Genomic DNA, 18,822 nt, shown 5'->3' on the forward strand with positions numbered 1-18,822 from the left:
GTTCAGCAAGATTTTAGGTGATTCTCAAAGATGATTGTTTTGTAGTTGTAATTTTGATGTGGTCGTGAGTGAAGGTAAGGCAAGTGTTTACCTACTGCAGAATCTTGGTATCTCTCCCAAAAGCTTTCAGTTTTAAACATGGAGGTTTTTATTTTGTTCAGGTAAGAGCAGAGCCACTCTTGGACCTGGCCTTATGGCTTGTGGGTAATTGGGTATGCTCGCCTGAAATGAAGTCTGTGGACAATAGGAGTAAGAGCGAATTGCAGCTGATAGGGAGTGAACAAAGGGAAGATGGACATGTAAATGACTATTCTGAGTAGAAAGAAAGGAGTGGGTAGAGTAAGGATGAGATAAGACTGGAAGGCTTGATTTTAGTGTTATATTGTCAAGTCTTGATGCCAAGCTAAATTTATCCTGTAAGCATTATGAAATACCAGACCATTTAACTCCCATGTTAGAAGAATATTTTTGTTTTATGAAGAAAACTGGAAATTTGGCAAATGTGTTACTTTTTTTTAACTATTTATAACTAATATTAAAAATTATAATTTATTCAGATAATTGCAAATTTGTTAGTCAAGTTTACTTTTAGGTATGAAAATGTTTTTAAACAAATGAAACAACATTGTTAAGCTTCAAGGAATGTACTGTTACATCATTTTTGACCAGTAGGCAAAACTTGGAAACCACTGGGTATTACATTGAAACAAAGTTATATTTTCTGGACTTTATATCTTCTTCATTTTTGAACAGTATAAGATGCACTAATTTTCAGAAAAAGAGCTGGAAAAGGACTCCCCAGATTTAACTTAACACATAGAACTTCCTAATTTTTTTTTAAAGTTACTCTTAACAGCAGTTTTTCATTTTTGATATTTTGGGTTGTTTTAATCATTTTCAGACTTTGGAAAACATGATCAGTGTAAGAACAAGTAAGTTTCTCTACTCTTTCATTTGTTAGTTTGCCTTCCTTTCATATGGGTTCTTCTCTGCGCCCCCAACCCCCAAATTATTTTACATTCTACAAAAGATGAAGCAGTAAGACAGTTGAGACTAGATCTAATGCTTTGTTTTACAAATCTTTTGACACTTTTGGAAAAATACCCAGTTACTCAAACACTGAACACCTTCAGGATTCTCCAATATTTGAAGCTGCCATTTTGACAGCTACTACGAGGTGTGATCAAACAATACGGTGAATGTTTAAATTTAAAAAAAAAAAGGTACTACAGTAAAAGACACATTGCTATTAGTCCCCCTCAAAATACTCCCCCTCGCTTTGAACACACTTATGCTACTGTTCTTACCACTTTCTGAAACAGTTTTGGAAGTCTTCTTTCGTATCTTCATCCTCCATCACGGACAACGCCCTGTGTCACATATCTTATTTGGTATGGCAATTTCTGTCAAAAACATTATGGTATGTCCTCATCCACCTTATTCACTGAATCTGGCACCGTGTGACTTCTGGCTCTTCCCCAAAGTCAAAATGATTCAGGACATGGAGGCAGCCACAGCAGCACAACTGAAGACACTCACGAAAGAGGACTTCCAGAACTGCTTCAGAAAGTGGCAAGAACAGTGGGATAAGTGTGTTCAAAGCGAAGGGGAGTATTTTGAGGGGGATTAATGGCAATGTGTCTTTTACTGTAATACATTTTTTAAATTTAAACATTCACTGTATTTGATCACACCTCAGAACCCAGTTGAATGGATGACCAATAGTCCATATCTTTCAAATATTGAATTCATTAAATTTTCAGATGTCTGGATTGGCTAACAGCAAAATTTTTTATCTGTTGATAAATCTTTTCATTTGACTGACTTTTAATGACACTTAAACTCAGAATTCATGTATTTTATTTGAGCCTTTTGGCAGAAGAATGGCAGACAAAATGTACTGTCTGATTTGGACACGGTGATGATGAAGAAATACGATTTAGAATGCTTAAGGTAATCTAAATTTCCTTATCAAGGTCATTCATTCTTATTTTTCTGGATACTTTTAAGATGTTTAGGTGTTATCTCTGAAGAGTTTCATTTTTTCAAAAATACTTAAATGTTATTTTCAACCCACATTTGAATTTTATGAAAGTGTCTTGACATTCTTTGAAAGCAGACACAATATTAGCAGCTTCTATGTATTTTGTAGCTTGTTTTGCTCTTCTGTAGATCTTTTGGAGAAAGTCTAACTTGATGATACTGTTAAGCAAATGTAGGTCATAGGATTGACATCCTAATGTAGTACTAGGTAGTTACTTCTCTATCCACCTTCAACTCCCATGCAGCTTTTAAGCTTTTTGCATTGTTGGTCATTGATGCAAGTCCTTCTGTTTTCTAAAGAACTCTGTGTTGTCTCCTCTTCACGCTGTGTAAAAGAGCTGGAAGACAAATTAACCAAAAGATTATTGATTTTTTTCCCCATATTGTTTTACTCCTCTGTAAATTCTTTAAAAGTGCTTAATTGATTCTTCTTTACTTACATTATATATATTTTGATTTTGACTTCTCTAAGGGTGCTGAAAGAATGACTGTTGAGCAAGAACTTTCAATATTCATTTCTAATTATTCCACAAATATATTCAGTCAACTCTTAATTACGTTGGGGAATTGACCAGATTGTAGATTATTTAAAATTAAAAAAAACAAAATGAATACCAACACAGAGAGCAACATATGTATTGCTGTTGTTTGAAACCAGTAGTATTCTGCATAGGTCTGTTGTACTTATATAATGGAGAAATTCTCTTTATCCTTAAAAATAATTTAGATAGGTTCTTGCCTATTTCATTCACCTTTTAGTTCTTAGGATAGAGGTGAAGGACGTTGAGTCTGATCACCTGTAACTCTAGAGTCTTGAAAAATTTATCCTTACAGAAAAATCTGCCTGTTTTTAAAACATTGTATTTTTTTTAATATGAGTGTTGGGGGGAAATGGACGATGGACTAATTGGAACCTGGAATTGAAAGGCATTACTTTAAAATGTTAGAATTTAGTGACAAATGCCAGGGTTTCCTTTATGCAAAAGCCATGAACATTAATAACAGGGACTGGGCAGGATGCATTTGAGAGGCTGTTATTAAGGAGCTGAGATGCTAAGCAAGGGTGGGAAAAAGAACGATTGTTCCAAGGAGGTGCAGGGACTACCTACCAAAAACATTGTTTGATGCTCTGCTTAATTACTGAGACATCGAGATAATTATTCAGTAGGAGAATTTGCTCAGTGGCTAGCCAGCATTATTTAGCTTTTTGATAGTAAAAAGAGAAAGATTCAACTAAGAAATAGAAAATGCTAACAGATTATTTGAGCAGAATAATAACATTTTTGGTCAGTTCTTCCCTTGTAGTTTGTGTAATATTTTGTATTTCCAAGATGTTACATTTGCATTGTTTTTACATTTTGGAGGACAGTTCTTGAGTGGTAAATATGTTCCTGATACTTTGTATAAACGTAAAGTTTACATTTAATCATTACTGTGCTGAATTGAGAGTTGAAGCTACTACTTCTGTAACAGTATGGATTTATTAATATTTTTTTCCACTGCAGGAATATAACTTCTGGAACTAATCCCAATTTTTTTTTTCTCCCTCATTGAAACAATTGCTTTCATAAGGAGATTTCTTAGGAATGCCACTGTCATATCCTGATGAGGGCCTGTATTTATTAACAAGACCTAAGACTAGAAATTGAATGAAATGTATAGAAAGATGTTTCAAAGGAAGAATAAATATAGATGAAAATTAATAGCTTAGTCAGAAGGCAGTAAAGGAGTGAAGTTAATAAAGGTTAGTGGTTTTTAAGCTTTTATTGTGGTACGCTGGTGTTAAAATGAAATCCTACGTGGAACAACATCAACAGTCAATTAAAAAACAAGGCAAATGATTCCACGTGTTTTCCTTGGATTGTGAAGAGTTGACAGATGTTATTAATGCTACTCAGTTGTTACTTATTCAAGAAGACAATGCCAAGTTTGAAGTGACGGAAGAATTAGCCTCTGTGGAACAACTATAGGCAAGAATATTTTCATAATGGAATTTTACACTTTAAATGGTTGAATTGCATGGTATATGAATTAAATTTCAGTAAAGGTTTTTTTCCCTTAAAAAAGAATACATGATAAGTAAGACATTTCAATATAATATGAAGTATATATTCTGCTAAAATGTGTTACAATTGATGGAGAAATATGTATGGAACAAAGCATAGTTTAGTAGGACTAATTTACAAAGCTTGAGGAAATATAAAGAAAGCATTTAAAGCATATGGCTATTTATTGTATTACATGAACAATACTTTGTGGAAAACATTTGAATGTATTGTGTGTCACTGAACCAGTAGTGTCAGCAGTAAACTTCATTTGCTCTAGTGGATTTAACTATCACTGGCTCCATGAATTTTTGTCTGAAATGGACGCTGTATATCCTCACTTATCCAGTAGTTTAATAGAATTGGTAGTTTTATTGAGAGTTTTTGAGTGTAGAGCCATGGTTAAATTTTTTTCTGACTGAGAAGAACTACTCTCAGCCACTGTTATTGAACACTGAAGAAGGGCTGTGGAAATTAGCTTTTGCTGAAGACTTGACAATGCTTCTTAATAAAGTCAACCTAATATTACAAAGGGAAAACGGTGCTTGAAGTGAAACTTGTACTTTGGTAAAGTCATTTTGACAGCTCATGTTGAATCACAAAATGCTGCTTTATACACTTCCCATGTTGTTGCAAGTTAAAACAAGAACAAAATCTCCATTCCCACACAGATATGGGGTAGATACATTTTCTAAGCTCAAACTACACTTTGATCAGTTTTTTGACCTTGATGCAAGTCCATATTTGAAAATACATTAAACTGTAACTACCTAATCTTCATTTGAAATAATTAATCTGTGGTGTAATGGTATGCTAAAAGGCAAATATCAGGAGAAGAATCTAGTAGAATTCTTTTAGAAATGCTTTCCAAACGATGAATAATACTTAATTAAATTTTGTTTTTATGGATTAATATCACTACCTCTCTTTGTGACAAGACAATTTCAAAAATAGACTTATGTAAAATCTCGTGCAGATAAGTTTTAGCAGACCATAGGGAACATTGACTTTAACCCCAATTTGGTAAAATGCTATCTCCTCCCATAAAAAATTCCAGTTTTCTCTTTGGTACATAAGTATGGAAAATTTTATTCTGTTATCATCATTATATTTTGAATTTCATCAATAAATTTGTGGGAATTTTTTTCTCTTTCATTATATGAGTATGTATACAAAAGCCTTGATTTTACATCTTTGCCCACAAAGCTTAATATATTTACTATTCGGCCATTTACCAAAAAAGTTTGCCCATTCCTGTCATAGTCAATTTTTTAAATGTCCTACTCATTTCTTAGACCTCTGCTTTGTTGACGATCTTGCTGTTTGTGCTACCTCTCTCTTCATCATACCTTACACTAGTGGTTACCAAACTTCAGTCTCTTCATGATTTAAATGTCTCATTTTCCAAACACTACCACCTATCATTCCTGCACATGCCATCTAGTACTTAGGTTTCAACAACCTTTTGTGTCTATGAAAACCTATAATCCAGCGATTCTATCTCCTTTTCACTATCCCTTGTTTTCCTCATTTTTCATCACTTTTGTTCAATTTTCATTGAAGTTATCATTTATCATAATCACTCTCTTGCTTGCACACATACCCCTTGCTCTCATACATGATGCCCTTGGCTAACTTACAACTTTAAGAACTTGGGTGACTCTTATCTGTGGAATAAAACAGAAAGTAATGTTGAATTAGGGTAACTAAACTTTAAGTGGTCCCTTAATGGCTACTAGAAACCATTCATTTCTAGTCCATTCAGTCTCCATGTTTCAGCTCATGGGCCAGCTCCACCTGCTGCCTGTTACTGTAAGTAAAATTTTATTGGAACATAGCCATATGTAATTCCTTTGTGTGATGTCTATGGCTATTTTCTCCCTACAATAGCAGAGTTGAGTAATTGTGACAGATTGTATGGCATTCAAAGTCTAAAATATTTACCGTCTGATCTTTTATAGAAAACACTTGCTAACGTTTCTCCCAAACCAATTTTATATTTTCTCCTTTCCATAAACCTCCAACATTTCCTCTTACCATCTCACTTTTAGCTGATTGCCTGGTTCCTGTTTCACTGAGAAAATTGAAATAATAAAGAATTTCAATAAATTCCTGACCATATCTATTCATCCATGTGTTGTAAAGTTTTGATCTTTTGGACGAATATGGGATAATAGTGATTTGTTTTATTTTGCAAAATAGCTGAGAATTTTCGCTCAGGATGTTTTATATAGATATACATATTAGTTTAAATTTTAATTTTTTTTATCTTAAGGGAAATACGTTTTGTTGACTTCAGACTTTTTTTCATTATTTTAAATTAAGGCATAATTTACATACAATAAGCTTTACCAGTTTAGTGTGTACAGTATATATACAATGTATACTCATATACACTATGTATACAAACCTAAAGTCCTAATAACTAAAACATTTTGGTTCTGACTTACAAATATTCAAACCAATGGAATAGAACAGAAGGTCTAGAAATAGGCGAATGGAACTTACTAGTGTCTGATTATAATAAAGAAATGATAAAAAATGTGATCAAGAAAAGCTGAATGGCTTATAAAATGGTATTAGGAAAACTGGATACTCATCTGGAAAGACGTTTTATTCGTACCTCACATTCTACCTTTGGATGAACTCCAAATATATTAGATTTAATGTAAAAGATGAAACTGTAAATGTGTCATTGAAAATATGGGCAGATTGGAATGGGAAACTCCTTTTTAAAATAACACTCAAAATCTGATATCCATAAAGGATTGATAAACTCAACTACTTAAAAATTAAAAACCCTGGTAGCCAAACAAAACCCCCACTGTATAAAAGGCCAGGAAAAAATTTTGGGACTCATACCAGCAAATGACTAGTCTCCTTATAGACCTCTTTTTTTAAAAAAAATGATTTTGTTTATTTTTCAATTACAGTTGACATACAATGTTTATTTTAGGTGTACGACATAGTGATTAGAGATTTATGTAACTTACAAAGTGATCACCCCTGTAAGTCTAGTACCTATCTGACACCATACATAGTTATTACAATATTATTGACTATATTCCCTATGCTGTACTTTATATCTCCATGATTGTTTTTATAACTGGCAATTTGTTACATCTTAATCACTTCCCTTTTTTATCCTTCTGCCCCCAACTCCTCTTCCATCTGGACACCATCAAAATGTCTATCTTTGTTGGTTTTATTTGTTCATTTATTTTGTTTTTTAAATTCTACGTATAAGTGAACTCATATGGTATTTGTCTTTGTCTGACTTATTTCACTTAACATCAGACCCTATAGGTCCATCCATGTTGTCGTAAATGGTAAGATTTCATTATTTTTTATTGCTGAGTAATATTCTATTGTATATATGCACCATATCTTCTTTATCCATTTGTCTATCAGTGGACACTTAAGTTGCTTCCATATCTTGGCTATTGTAAATAATGCTGCAATGAATATAGGGATGCATATGTCTTTTCAAATTAATCTTTTGGGTATTGTTGGATAAATACCCAGAAGTGGGTTGCTGGGTCCTTTTTTGTCTCGTTACAGCCTTTGTTTTAAATCCATTTTGTCTGATACAAGTATTGTTTTCCCAGCTTTTTTTTTCATTTCCATTTGCATGAAATATCTTTTTCCATCACTTTACGTTCAGTCTATGTGTGTCTTTCAGTCTGCAGTGTGTCTCGTAGGCAGCATATGTATGGGTCTGGTTTTCTTATCCATTGAGCCACCCTATGTCTTTTGATTGGAGCATTTAATCTATTTACATTTAAAATAATTATTGATAGGAATTGTAGTTATTGTCATTTTATTAATCATATTTTTATTGTATGTTTTTCTTCAAGAAGTCCCTGTAACATTTCTTGTAATACTGGTTTAGTGGTGATGGAATCCTTTAGCTTTTTCTTGTCTGGGAAACTCTTTATTTGTCCTATACTAAATGATTGCTTTGCTGGATAGACTAATCTTAGTTGTAGGTCCTTGCTTTTCATCACTTTGAATATTTCCTGCCAATCCCATCTGAAGAAAATAAAGATAACTTTCCCTTGGGAGAATAGGGAAAAGTATCTCAGAGGATATGGGATTGGATCCTGAGGGAAATGTAGTACCTGAACACAGGTGGGCATTCCTAGCTGAAGGAGCAGTGTGAATCAGTACAAACATGGAAAAACTCAAAAGGGTAGGTATTTTGATTTGGTTGGAGGACAAGGTTAAGGAGAGAACTAGTGGGATATAAAATTGTAGAGGTAAAGCAGAGCTGGGCATAGTTTCGTTAGTTGTCTCTTTATTATGCATGTATGTTGTTTTTCCAATTATGTGTTAAACTGTTTCAAGACAAGTAGTATGTCTTTTAATCTCCTGTGGCAGAATTATGGGTAGAGATGTATTTAGTAAAATCTAGTGGAATGTATGAAAGGTAGAAACAGTAGTTTCCCAAACAAGCATTTCCCAAACTGTTTTAGATCTCCATAGTAATGGTTCCTTATCGCTAAGAGGTCTTTATGAGATTTAAAAAAAAAAAAAAAACACACACAAAAAGGGGGTTGGGAGTTGTGTGTCCAATTAACAGTGCTTAGTTTTATTCATTCCCAAAAAGACACAAGAAATGTTGGTTTGAGGTGAGAAAAATAAAATCAGTCTAAACAAACCTTTTGAAACTTAGTCTCTAATTAGAGCTCTTTTTGTTTTAATAAATTAAATTTTAAAGAATGTTTTCCTAGGATTCAAATTTCATTTAACTCCTACAAATAATTTTTTAAAGAAATGAAGAATTAAAGAGGTTTTACCCAAGAATTGTGTTGGACTATATATGGGTAACATTTCTCTTTTCAAAAATCTTTTTAAAATGCTATTTTGCATGACTGAAAGTAAGATTAGAAACATCAGCTACTCTACTGAAACAATGTTCATATTGCTATAAATTCCTGGCACTACGGGTCTCCATGGAAAGAGTATGTCACGTACACATATCCTTGAAAGGCAGGGAAATTGAGTATACCTGCTTTCAGCTTTTTCTTTCCAATTGCATATGCCAATCTCTGCAAAATATTCTTGAAAAATGAAATTGGAAGATATCTTTAGCATGGAGACACTTTGTCATTTAAAAAGAGCAAATATGTGAACTCTCAAAAGCTATTTATTTAGAGATTGTTGTGATAAAGTAATTCATTTTACAATATTTGTTTTGTTTTAAACTTTATCATGCACTAGGTGAAAAACCATTTCGCTGTGATGAATGTGGCATGAGATTCATACAAAAATATCATATGGAAAGGCATAAGAGAACTCATAGTGGAGAAAAACCTTACCAGTGTGAATACTGTTTACAGGTAAGAGGTAGTTTGAAATTCTTTTTTTCAATCCAGTTTATTGAGCTATGAACACTTGAAAAATTTTCTATCCTGAATTAAATTATAAAGTAATTCTAATAAATTAGAAACTTACTACTGGAACTATTTGAAGACTTCGCATCTGTTGTTTAGATTTATAATAATTGGCCCAGCAAATTAGCTTGGAATTGCTTATATTGTTATATTTATCTTTGTATTAATTGCTTTTTTCTTTTCTTTTTTCTTTTCTTGATTGATCAAAAATACAAACTAAAACAAAAAACTCACTACCAAACTCTGAATTCGACAGTATTTTTCCAGAACAGATCGTGTATTGAAACATAAACGTATGTGCCATGAAAATCATGACAAAAAACTGAACAGATGTGCCATCAAAGGTGGCCTTCTGACATCCGAGGAAGATTCTGGCTTTTCTACATCACCAAAAGATAACTCACTGCCAAAAAAGAAAAGGCAGAAAACCGAGAAAAAATCATCTGGGATGGACAAAGAGAGTGCTTTGGACAAATCTGACCTGAAGAAAGACAAAAATGATTACTTGCCTCTTTATTCTTCAAGTACTAAAGTAAAAGACGAGTATATGGTAGCAGAGTATGCTGTTGAAATGCCACATTCTTCGGTTGGGGGATCGCATTTAGAAGATGCATCAGGAGAAATCCATCCACCTAAGCTGGTTCTCAAAAAAATTAACAGTAAGAGAAGTCTGAAACAGCCACTGGAGCAAAATCAAACAATTTCACCTTTATCCACATATGAAGAGAGCAAAGTTTCAAAGTATGCTTTTGAACTTGTGGATAAACAAGCTTTACTGGACTCAGAAGGCAATGCTGACATTGATCAGGTTGATAATTTGCAAGAGGGGCCCAGTAAACCTGTGCATAGCAGTACTAATTACGATGACGCCATGCAGTTTTTGAAGAAGAAGCGGTATCTTCAAGCAGCAAGTAACAACAGCAGAGAGTATGCGCTGAATGTGGGTACCATAGCCTCTCAGCCTTCTGTGACACAGGCAGCTGTGGCAAGTGTCATTGATGAAAGTACCACCGCGTCCATATTAGATTCACAGGCACTGAATGTGGAGATTAAGAGTAATCATGACAAAAATGTTATTCCAGATGAGGTACTGCAGACTCTGTTGGATCATTATTCCCATAAAGCTAACGGACAGCATGAAATATCATTCAGTGTTGCAGACACAGAGGTGACTTCTAGCATATCAATAAATTCTTCAGAAGTACCCGAGGTCACCCAGTCGGAGAATGTTGGATCCAGCTCCCAAGCATCCTCATCAGATAAAGCCAATATGTTGCAGGAATACTCAAAGTTTCTGCAGCAGGCTTTGGACAGAACTAGCCAAAATGATGCCTATTTGAATAGCCCGAGCCTTAACTTTGTGACTGATAACCAGACCCTTCCAAATCAGCCGGCATTCTCTTCCATAGACAAGCAAGTCTATGCAGCCATGCCCATCAATAGCTTTCGATCGGGAATGAATTCTCCACTAAGAACAACTCCAGATAAGTCCCACTTTGGACTAATAGTTGGTGATTCACAGCACTCGTTTCCCTTTTCAGGTGATGAGACAAACCATGCCTCTGCCACATCAACCCAGGACTTTTTAGATCAAGTGACTTCTCAGAAGAAAGCTGAGGCTCAGCCTGTCCACCAAGCTTACCAAATGAGCTCCTTTGAACAGCCCTTCCGTGCTCCTTATCATGGATCAAGAGCTGGAATAGCTACTCAGTTTAGCACTGCCAATGGACAGGTGAACCTTCGGGGACCAGGGACAAGTGCTGAATTTCCAGAATTTCCCTTGGTGAATGTAAATGATAACAGAGCTGGGATGACATCCTCACCTGATGCCACAACTGGCCAGACTTTTGGCTAAAAAAAAAATGTGTAAATAATACTGGCACTTTAAAACAGATTAATCAAGAGTGGGGTTACTCTGTGTAAAATGGAGTGCTGTACAGATTTAAGAGCAATGCGATATAACAAGCTGATACGAATAGCAAGATAATCCAATAACTGCATTTTGTTTGGTTAGCATTCTTTGAACTGCCTTACATGTTGTCACCTTTATAGAAGCAATGCATTACTTGTTTTAGATCAGAAACTTGCTGTTCCACCTACATGTTTAAAAGGAAAAAAAAAGACTTTCGCACAATTGTTTCCTAACTGATAACATTGTACATTCTTAGGAGATTAGTAATTGTGTGAAATTTACTCATACTGTTTTAAGTTTTTCAGCATAGTCATTGCACTTCAGCAGGGAATCTGAGTATACTTTACAGAGTGAACTTAAAAGTTGAAATGTCAAGAGATTATGGCTTAAATAAATTAGTGTGTCCTATAAGGGAAAAAGAAACCACCTTTTAAAAAGAATGATATGCCATATACCCTTGATTTTCATTATATTGACATGGGTTTTTTTTTGTTTTTTGTTTTTTGAGAAAGTAATAAAAATCTGATAGTCTAAGACTCCACTATTTAAAAGCCTAATTACTTTTTAAATATGCATACTTTCAAAACTTTTACCAAAATACGTAACTGTTGAAGCATTCACTTCTGTATGGAAGTATGCATATTGGTGTCAGTTTCTTTGTACAGTTGTACCTAGATATTTTTTATGATTTTTCATGTGCAGGTATCAAGATTTTGAAGTTTTAGTAAGATGATATTCTGTAGATTACATTCCCAAGAACATAATGCTTACACAAAATGTATATTCCACATTTTAAAGCTTAATTATATTTTACTTTACATATACACTTCAGTTAACATAGAGCACTTAGAATCTATTTGGTATTTTTGATTTCTCAAAGTACAAAAAAAAACTTAGATTTTTAGGTTGATATGGTTGTGTCATAATCATCTCATAATTGACAATTTTAATTTTTGGCAATAAATGGAAATTGGGTGTCTTTGGAACTGTAAAACCTGGTTTAATCCTTTTCTTTCTAGAATATTGGTAGATTGGATAATTAAACAGTATCCAGAGAAACTAAAGAAATGGGCATTTTAATTGCTTATTTTATCCTGAGTTACTTTTAATGAACACTGCTCATTACAATTTTATAAACCAAAAGTGTTTACTAATTCTAGTAACTACAGTTTCTTTTTCAGCTAGATGAGTGATCGGAAACTTTTTGTTGCATTTCAAAATCTAAATAAACTACAGAATTTATCCTTATACCATGAATGTTTTTTTGTTAATACTTTGTCTTAAAATAATACAGCATGGTACAATAAATAGTGCTTTTATATATATATAGATACATATATATATACATATATATGTATATATATACATACACTTTTCTGAAGAATGATGGTTTGAGTTACACATTGGACAGTTTTAATTTTTGGAAAAGAACATTAGTTTTACTGATTTTATTATCCTATTTGTTCCAACTGTTTTGTTTTATTTTAAATTTCTGCCATCTTTGACACAATGCACATAGTAATATAGTACCAGTGATAATCTAATACCCTTGAAAAATGAAACTTTATTGTTAATTTACACTTTAACTTTTATATTGGCCCTATAGATCTGTAATCTTTGTTTCAGTATAGAATGTCATACATTTAAATTATTTTTTTCTTTTATTTAATGTTATCCCAAGACTGTTCTCATAAAGAAGGAATTAAGATATATCCACTGTTAACATTCTTTACATTTATTTTGAACATATTGGTGTTTTAATGGTAAGGAATATAAATTATCTTTAATGTGGTTTTCTCTACACTTTGGTTATTAAGCTTTGCTTGAAATATTCATTTTTGCATTTGACAGCTTTCTTTGCTGCCAAATTTTTCAAGAATTTTAGACTTCTTTGAAGTAGATATTTAAGTTCTGCCATTATTGACTCTGAAGAATGGTGTGTGATTTGTTGCACATCACAATTGCAAGAAGGCTTCATTCAGGTGAGATGTTAAAAATGGAACTGTGCTCTCCCTAGGTAGGCATTTGTATTTTTCTCATACTACTATTTGATGATAGTAGGACTTTATTTCCTGAGTTGATTTTTTTTTTTTTTTTTGAGCCTGATCCGAAGTTTTGTTCTATTGAGAACTTGATGTAGTTCTTGATACAGTATAAAGTTTTTGTTTGTTTTAACATCACTTGCACAGTTTTTAGAATGTGTCTCTACTGCTGAGCAGTTAGGGTAAGCTAAGGAAGGAAGGCCTTTGAACACGGTAGTTATGCAAGCAGAATTTCAGGTGTTGTGTTCCTGTCTTCAACACATTTATTTAAATCTGTAGAATGGCAGACATTTTTACCACATTATAAGCATTTTTTAGATAAGTGATACTTTGTCATAACTTATTGACCTACCATTTTTAAGTATCATTCTCTAACTGTGAAATTCTAAATGCCTACCAGAGTTACCTTGTATTATTGTCATATAATAAACATCTCAATGTTTTGGGTTTCCCAATTTGGTTTAGAAAGTTACTTAATTTCTGTATGTGCATTAGTAGAGAAAGCGAGCAAGTAGCCTTCTGTGCTGCTTCAGATCAGACTATTGAGGATATGAGATATCCTTTTGCAATTTGTGTTTCTTATACTTTCAGTGAGCAAATTGTTCTATTAAAACATGCTTTTACACCCTTACACTTTTGGTCAATGTGAATGAGGTGTGCTTTTTCACTTAGGACCTACTCTCGTGTTTGAAGATTGGAAACAAATCACATTACCATGTTTCCCAGAAAATAAGACCTAGCCGGACCTTCAACTCTAATGTGTCTTTTGGAGCACATTAATATAAGACCCGGTCTTATATAAGACTCGGTCTTACATTATAGTAAAATAAGACTGGGTCTTATATTAATATTTGCTCCAAAAGATGCATTAGGGCTGATGGTCCGGCTAGGTCTTATTTTCGGGGAAACATGGTAGATGAGGTAACATCTCTTGAGCAGCGTCTAAAAAGCTTTTTTATTTTTTTTTATTTTAACTTAATGCACGCATATTTCGTTTGGTTCAGAATATTTGAGTGGCTCGTAAATTTTTTGGATCTACTTGCAAATCTTCTACTTGATGCCATAGGAATCCATCCTTTTAGCTCTGGCTGAGGACTGTCAGCAGCCGGGTAATTTTCTCTTTTGGAGAGGCAAAAGAGGCTTTGTGCTCAGGTTAGGCTTTCATTTCCACAGGTGAGAGAAACTTGCAAAGTGCCAGCTAGGTTAGATCTTTTGTCACTCCTTTCATTTTATTAATTTGGGCTTTTAAAGGGCTGTTAAAAAAAAAAAAAAGCCGGGAAACTTTAAAAGTAGGCATTATTGTAATACTACATTTCTTAGAACATTTTAAACTAGAACTCTTTTTTCACAGTATATTTACTTGAAGAAGCACTATTATAATCAATGAGAAGCTTTTTGTCTCTGCAATTTAATTTAAACCTTTTCCGTTTCAAATTACTTTATTTCAGGGAAATAATTTTCCAGTTGTTTTTGCTGTATTCTGCAAATAAAAACCGTATGTTTCCTTTATTCACTTAAATTTCAGTAGGAAACAAACTAAAGCAGACAAACATTTCTTGTTGTGTTTGTTGCTTTCTTTAATCCAATGGATAAAAAAGTAAAACCCTGTAAACATTATTTTATTTTTTTATGCAATACCATGCTGTAAATATGGTTCATCAAATAAGGATGTACCTATGATTGAATCTTTAATTCTGCACAGTTAGAGTTTATATATAAACGTGTCTTGACAATCAAGGACTTTTATGTGAGTCTTCCTTTATGATGTTTATTAATGTTATGCATTCCATTTGTTTTAAAGTGAGTACCAATGTGCTAATTTGTATTGTCTGAAAGTATGTAATGTTTTTACAGCTTGTTTTTAAGAATCTGTAAATATGTACAAACAAATCACAGTACTGCTTTATGTTAGAAGGCATATGATGTTGTACTGTATGTAAGCAATAATACATAGCAGTGCTAACTTTACAAGTAGCATCAGGAAAGTTCTAAAAACATTTCAGAGTTATTAATTATCCTTGTTTCATTTAATAATGATTATCTTTAATCAGTTTTTGTAAGCAAATTCCATTGTTCCTCCTTTTGGAACGTAACACTGTTTACACAGCATCATTGAAGTTGCAGGGGAGACAGGCTAAATCTGACTTCATCTGTACTCATTAAGCATTGAATGGCCCTACCACTCTTCTGCAAGATGGAGGAAGACCGCAAAACTTAGTGCCCATCACACTGAAGGAAGGGGTTTGGGGTTTTTTTTTCCTGCTTCTGTACTGCTACCTAGCTTTGTGGTTTGCTTTGGATTTTAATATTTGTTTCTGTTTTCAATTCAAGCCCGTAAGTTTTGAGGTGACTTCAGCTCCATTGTGAAATAGTTCTCTTCATATTTCATATCTACATTTCAATAGTTGTAAACTTTCTACTTTGATTTTTAGATTCTTATTTTTCAAGCTTGATTTCTCAGCTGATCAGCTGAATTTATTCAACTTCAATACAAAGGAAGATAAACCTATTGTAGTTTGAATTGAGTAGATATTATACTGTACAGAACAGCTAACTATTTGAACACACACATCACTGCTTTAGAAATAAAACCGCCAATTTTTAAATGTATATGACGTACATTTTATAGGATCAATGTTTTTTAAATGCTAGTCATTTATATAAATGTGCTTTGAAGGATTTGCTAGTTCACTTCTGTCACTTTTTAGTACACTCGTATCTTTTATATGTAATGTATGCTTTTTATTATTGTAGCAGAGCATTTCAGTAGAAAGAATTTTGCAACAATATGGGGGAAATTTTTCATTGTTGGATTTGAATTATACTGGATTTTATCTGTGTAGTCTTGTCTTTATTTTAACGCTGTCTGGAAGGGAACTTGATATCCAAATAAAGCAGGTAACCTCATTTTACTTCAAGGGCAAACTGTGTAGTGCTGAATTTAATCTGGAAATCTAATGATTTTGAAGAGAAACAAGTTTATAAAAATTGTACAGCAGAAATTAAATGTGTGATGGAAATCCTGATGGTGGAGCACGTTGAATTTTCTGACATATAGTGTTATTTTCTTGGGATCCCCTATGACTTCTTTGTATTTCAACTAATAAAGGAAAAAAACCCTGTCATTGGAACTGGTAGGATAATAGGATATTCTGATTATACAGTATTACTTTTCCTATCCCATTTTCTAACCCTTTCTCAATCACTGTAAATTTTTATTTTCTACTGCCTATTGATAATTAAACATGTACATAATATAGACACTGTTGTATAGAACTGAATGAATTGAGTTGCTATGCTTGAATGGGAAACTAAGTGGAAATATTAATGGATACTGAGAATTAATAAAATGCCAGAACGAATTTACAGGAAAAAGGGAGGTATCCTGTGTCCTGAGAAAGGTCACAGCAAATGTTTCTTTAACTTTTTGTGAAATAAATGAGAAAGACAACTACAAACTTAGTATCTGATACAAGTGGGTCTTTCGTTCCCACCTCCCCCCAAATATATGAGCACTAAATTTCAAAATCTACTCAGGTGAAAATTGCTTTGCAGTGAGACTTACCACATTGAAATTTTCACTTAATAAAAAAGACATTTGTGATATTTTTAAATACAAACTTTCATATCAGTAAGCAGCCTGACAATTGAGATTCAGTAAGTCAGTATATTTTAGAATATATTTTACCTTCCAAATAGAATTGTTTTTAAACAGTTGGGAGGATTTTTTGGTTTAAATGCATTATTTTTTATTGTCATAAAAATAAAGTCTTGCCTGACCCCGTACTATGCCATGAATGAATTGCTGAGCCTTTATAATACAGTGAAAGCTTTTTTCATGAATAATAGTGGAACATGGAAAAGTTCTTTAAAACTGACCTATTCATTATGAGATTTAATGAGTTTCACAGCTTCTGGCATTACTGTCATGTAGTTAACCTTGCCATTTAGAGTTTATACCATTTTATGTATTGTGATGCTAAAGGAAATTGTTTTATTTTTCATTGAATTATTACACTAATTTATATTTGCAAATTCTGCATTTTAAATGTGGACACTGGCTGTTTGAAAAATAAAAAATACAGAATACAATTTTATGAATAATTTCCTAGCTGAATTTTTCACAATATTCTGAACCAAATAACTAATGGTAAACATTTAAAAACAGTGGTACGTAGCTTAATACTAAAAAGAGAAAAGGCTGTCCATGGAATTAACAGTTTGTTACACAAAATTGGGTAACAATTTTGTACTTTGTGTAGAATGCTATTAGGCAGCGCTAAAATGCAGGAGTCAAATGTTACTGTCCAGTATTTTAGACTGGAAATATGTGTAACGTAGAGCTAAGACTATATGTGATTTTTTTTTTTCCTTTACAGATAAGATTCCATTAACCTAGCATGGATTTTTTTTTTCCCCCATTAGTGAAGGTCGTTTCATTTTCATCCATTTACTACCTTGCCATTCCCATCTTGAGACCAGTGGGACTGTTTTGGGACATTGTAAAAAAGCTCTGCAGTTACGAGTGTAGTCTTGGTCCTTGGGACAAATATAGACTAATTGGCCTTTGCTGAGATTAATCCTAGAACCCTGGCTTTACTAGCATCGTGCTTTAGCCAACTGTACATCATAATACCGCTGACGTCTGCTAGTTCATTTCCTAGATCCCAGTTTTTCTTGGGTGATTAACAATAGCAGGGAGGGGTCGGGAGATACTCTACATGGAACTTCTCCCGCCTTCTGAAGTCTGCAAGACAAAAGTTGAAGTCACTTGCATTCATGTGTTGTTCTTGAGTCATTTGACAAAAGTATGAAGATTTTGATGGTTATATGTTTGGATAGAATTTTTAATTTTTTTTTCAGAATTCTGGCTGTTCTCCCCCCAACCCCCCAGCCTTTCGTGAACCTGAGAAGGTGTTAGAATAAATTATATCCACTTGATGGGCAAAGAATCAATGGAGTGGAAAAGTTTAAGTGATATAATGGTAAAATTTGGGTCTCATAATTTTATTTATTTTTTTGTCATTTTCAGATGCCCTTCAAAGAACGTTTATAGTAAAACATTTTACACACACGCTCATGCAGATGTATGTGCATATGTGTAAGGGCTGGGATGTAAAATGTGGTACGGTAAATGAGAATGACATTTTCAAAAGTTATTTTCAAGCTACTAGAAAAACTGAAGCTTAGAAATGGACTTAAATTGTAAAATAGAGAACATTTGAGCCTTTGCATATTTACCTATTTATACAGATGAACCTTTAAAATTGTAACTTTCTTAATTTTCCTTAGTTTCTCTCATTCTGAACAAGATTCTGAAACTATTGTGCCTGTGTCAAGGTGGTGAAGGGGGCCAAAGAAATGTCTTACCTGCGATAAGTAAC

The 18,822-nt window shown here is 33.3% G+C and overlaps 1 protein-coding gene across 8 annotated transcripts in view; it reads left to right on the forward strand.

The window, feature by feature from the left end:
• Nucleotides 1-12,644, forward strand: part of ZNF148 (zinc finger protein 148) — a 106,870-nt gene extending 94,226 nt beyond the window's left edge. For all 8 annotated transcript variants that reach the window (XM_074330569.1, XM_019723691.2, XM_074330597.2 and 5 more), the window contains 2 exons: nucleotides 9,312-9,430; nucleotides 9,741-12,644. In XM_074330569.1, coding sequence (XP_074186670.1) covers nucleotides 9,312-9,430; nucleotides 9,741-11,339 — 1,718 coding nt within the window. In that variant the 3' untranslated portion in view covers nucleotides 11,340-12,644. The remainder of the gene's footprint in view (nucleotides 1-9,311; nucleotides 9,431-9,740) is intronic.
• Nucleotides 12,645-18,822: the final 6,178 nt, after the last annotated feature.

This window comes from Rhinolophus sinicus, chromosome 17 (genome assembly GCF_057876585.1).
Source record: "Rhinolophus sinicus isolate RSI-liver-muscle chromosome 17, RSI-T2T, whole genome shotgun sequence".
Classification (NCBI taxonomy): Eukaryota; Metazoa; Chordata; class Mammalia; order Chiroptera; family Rhinolophidae; genus Rhinolophus; species Rhinolophus sinicus.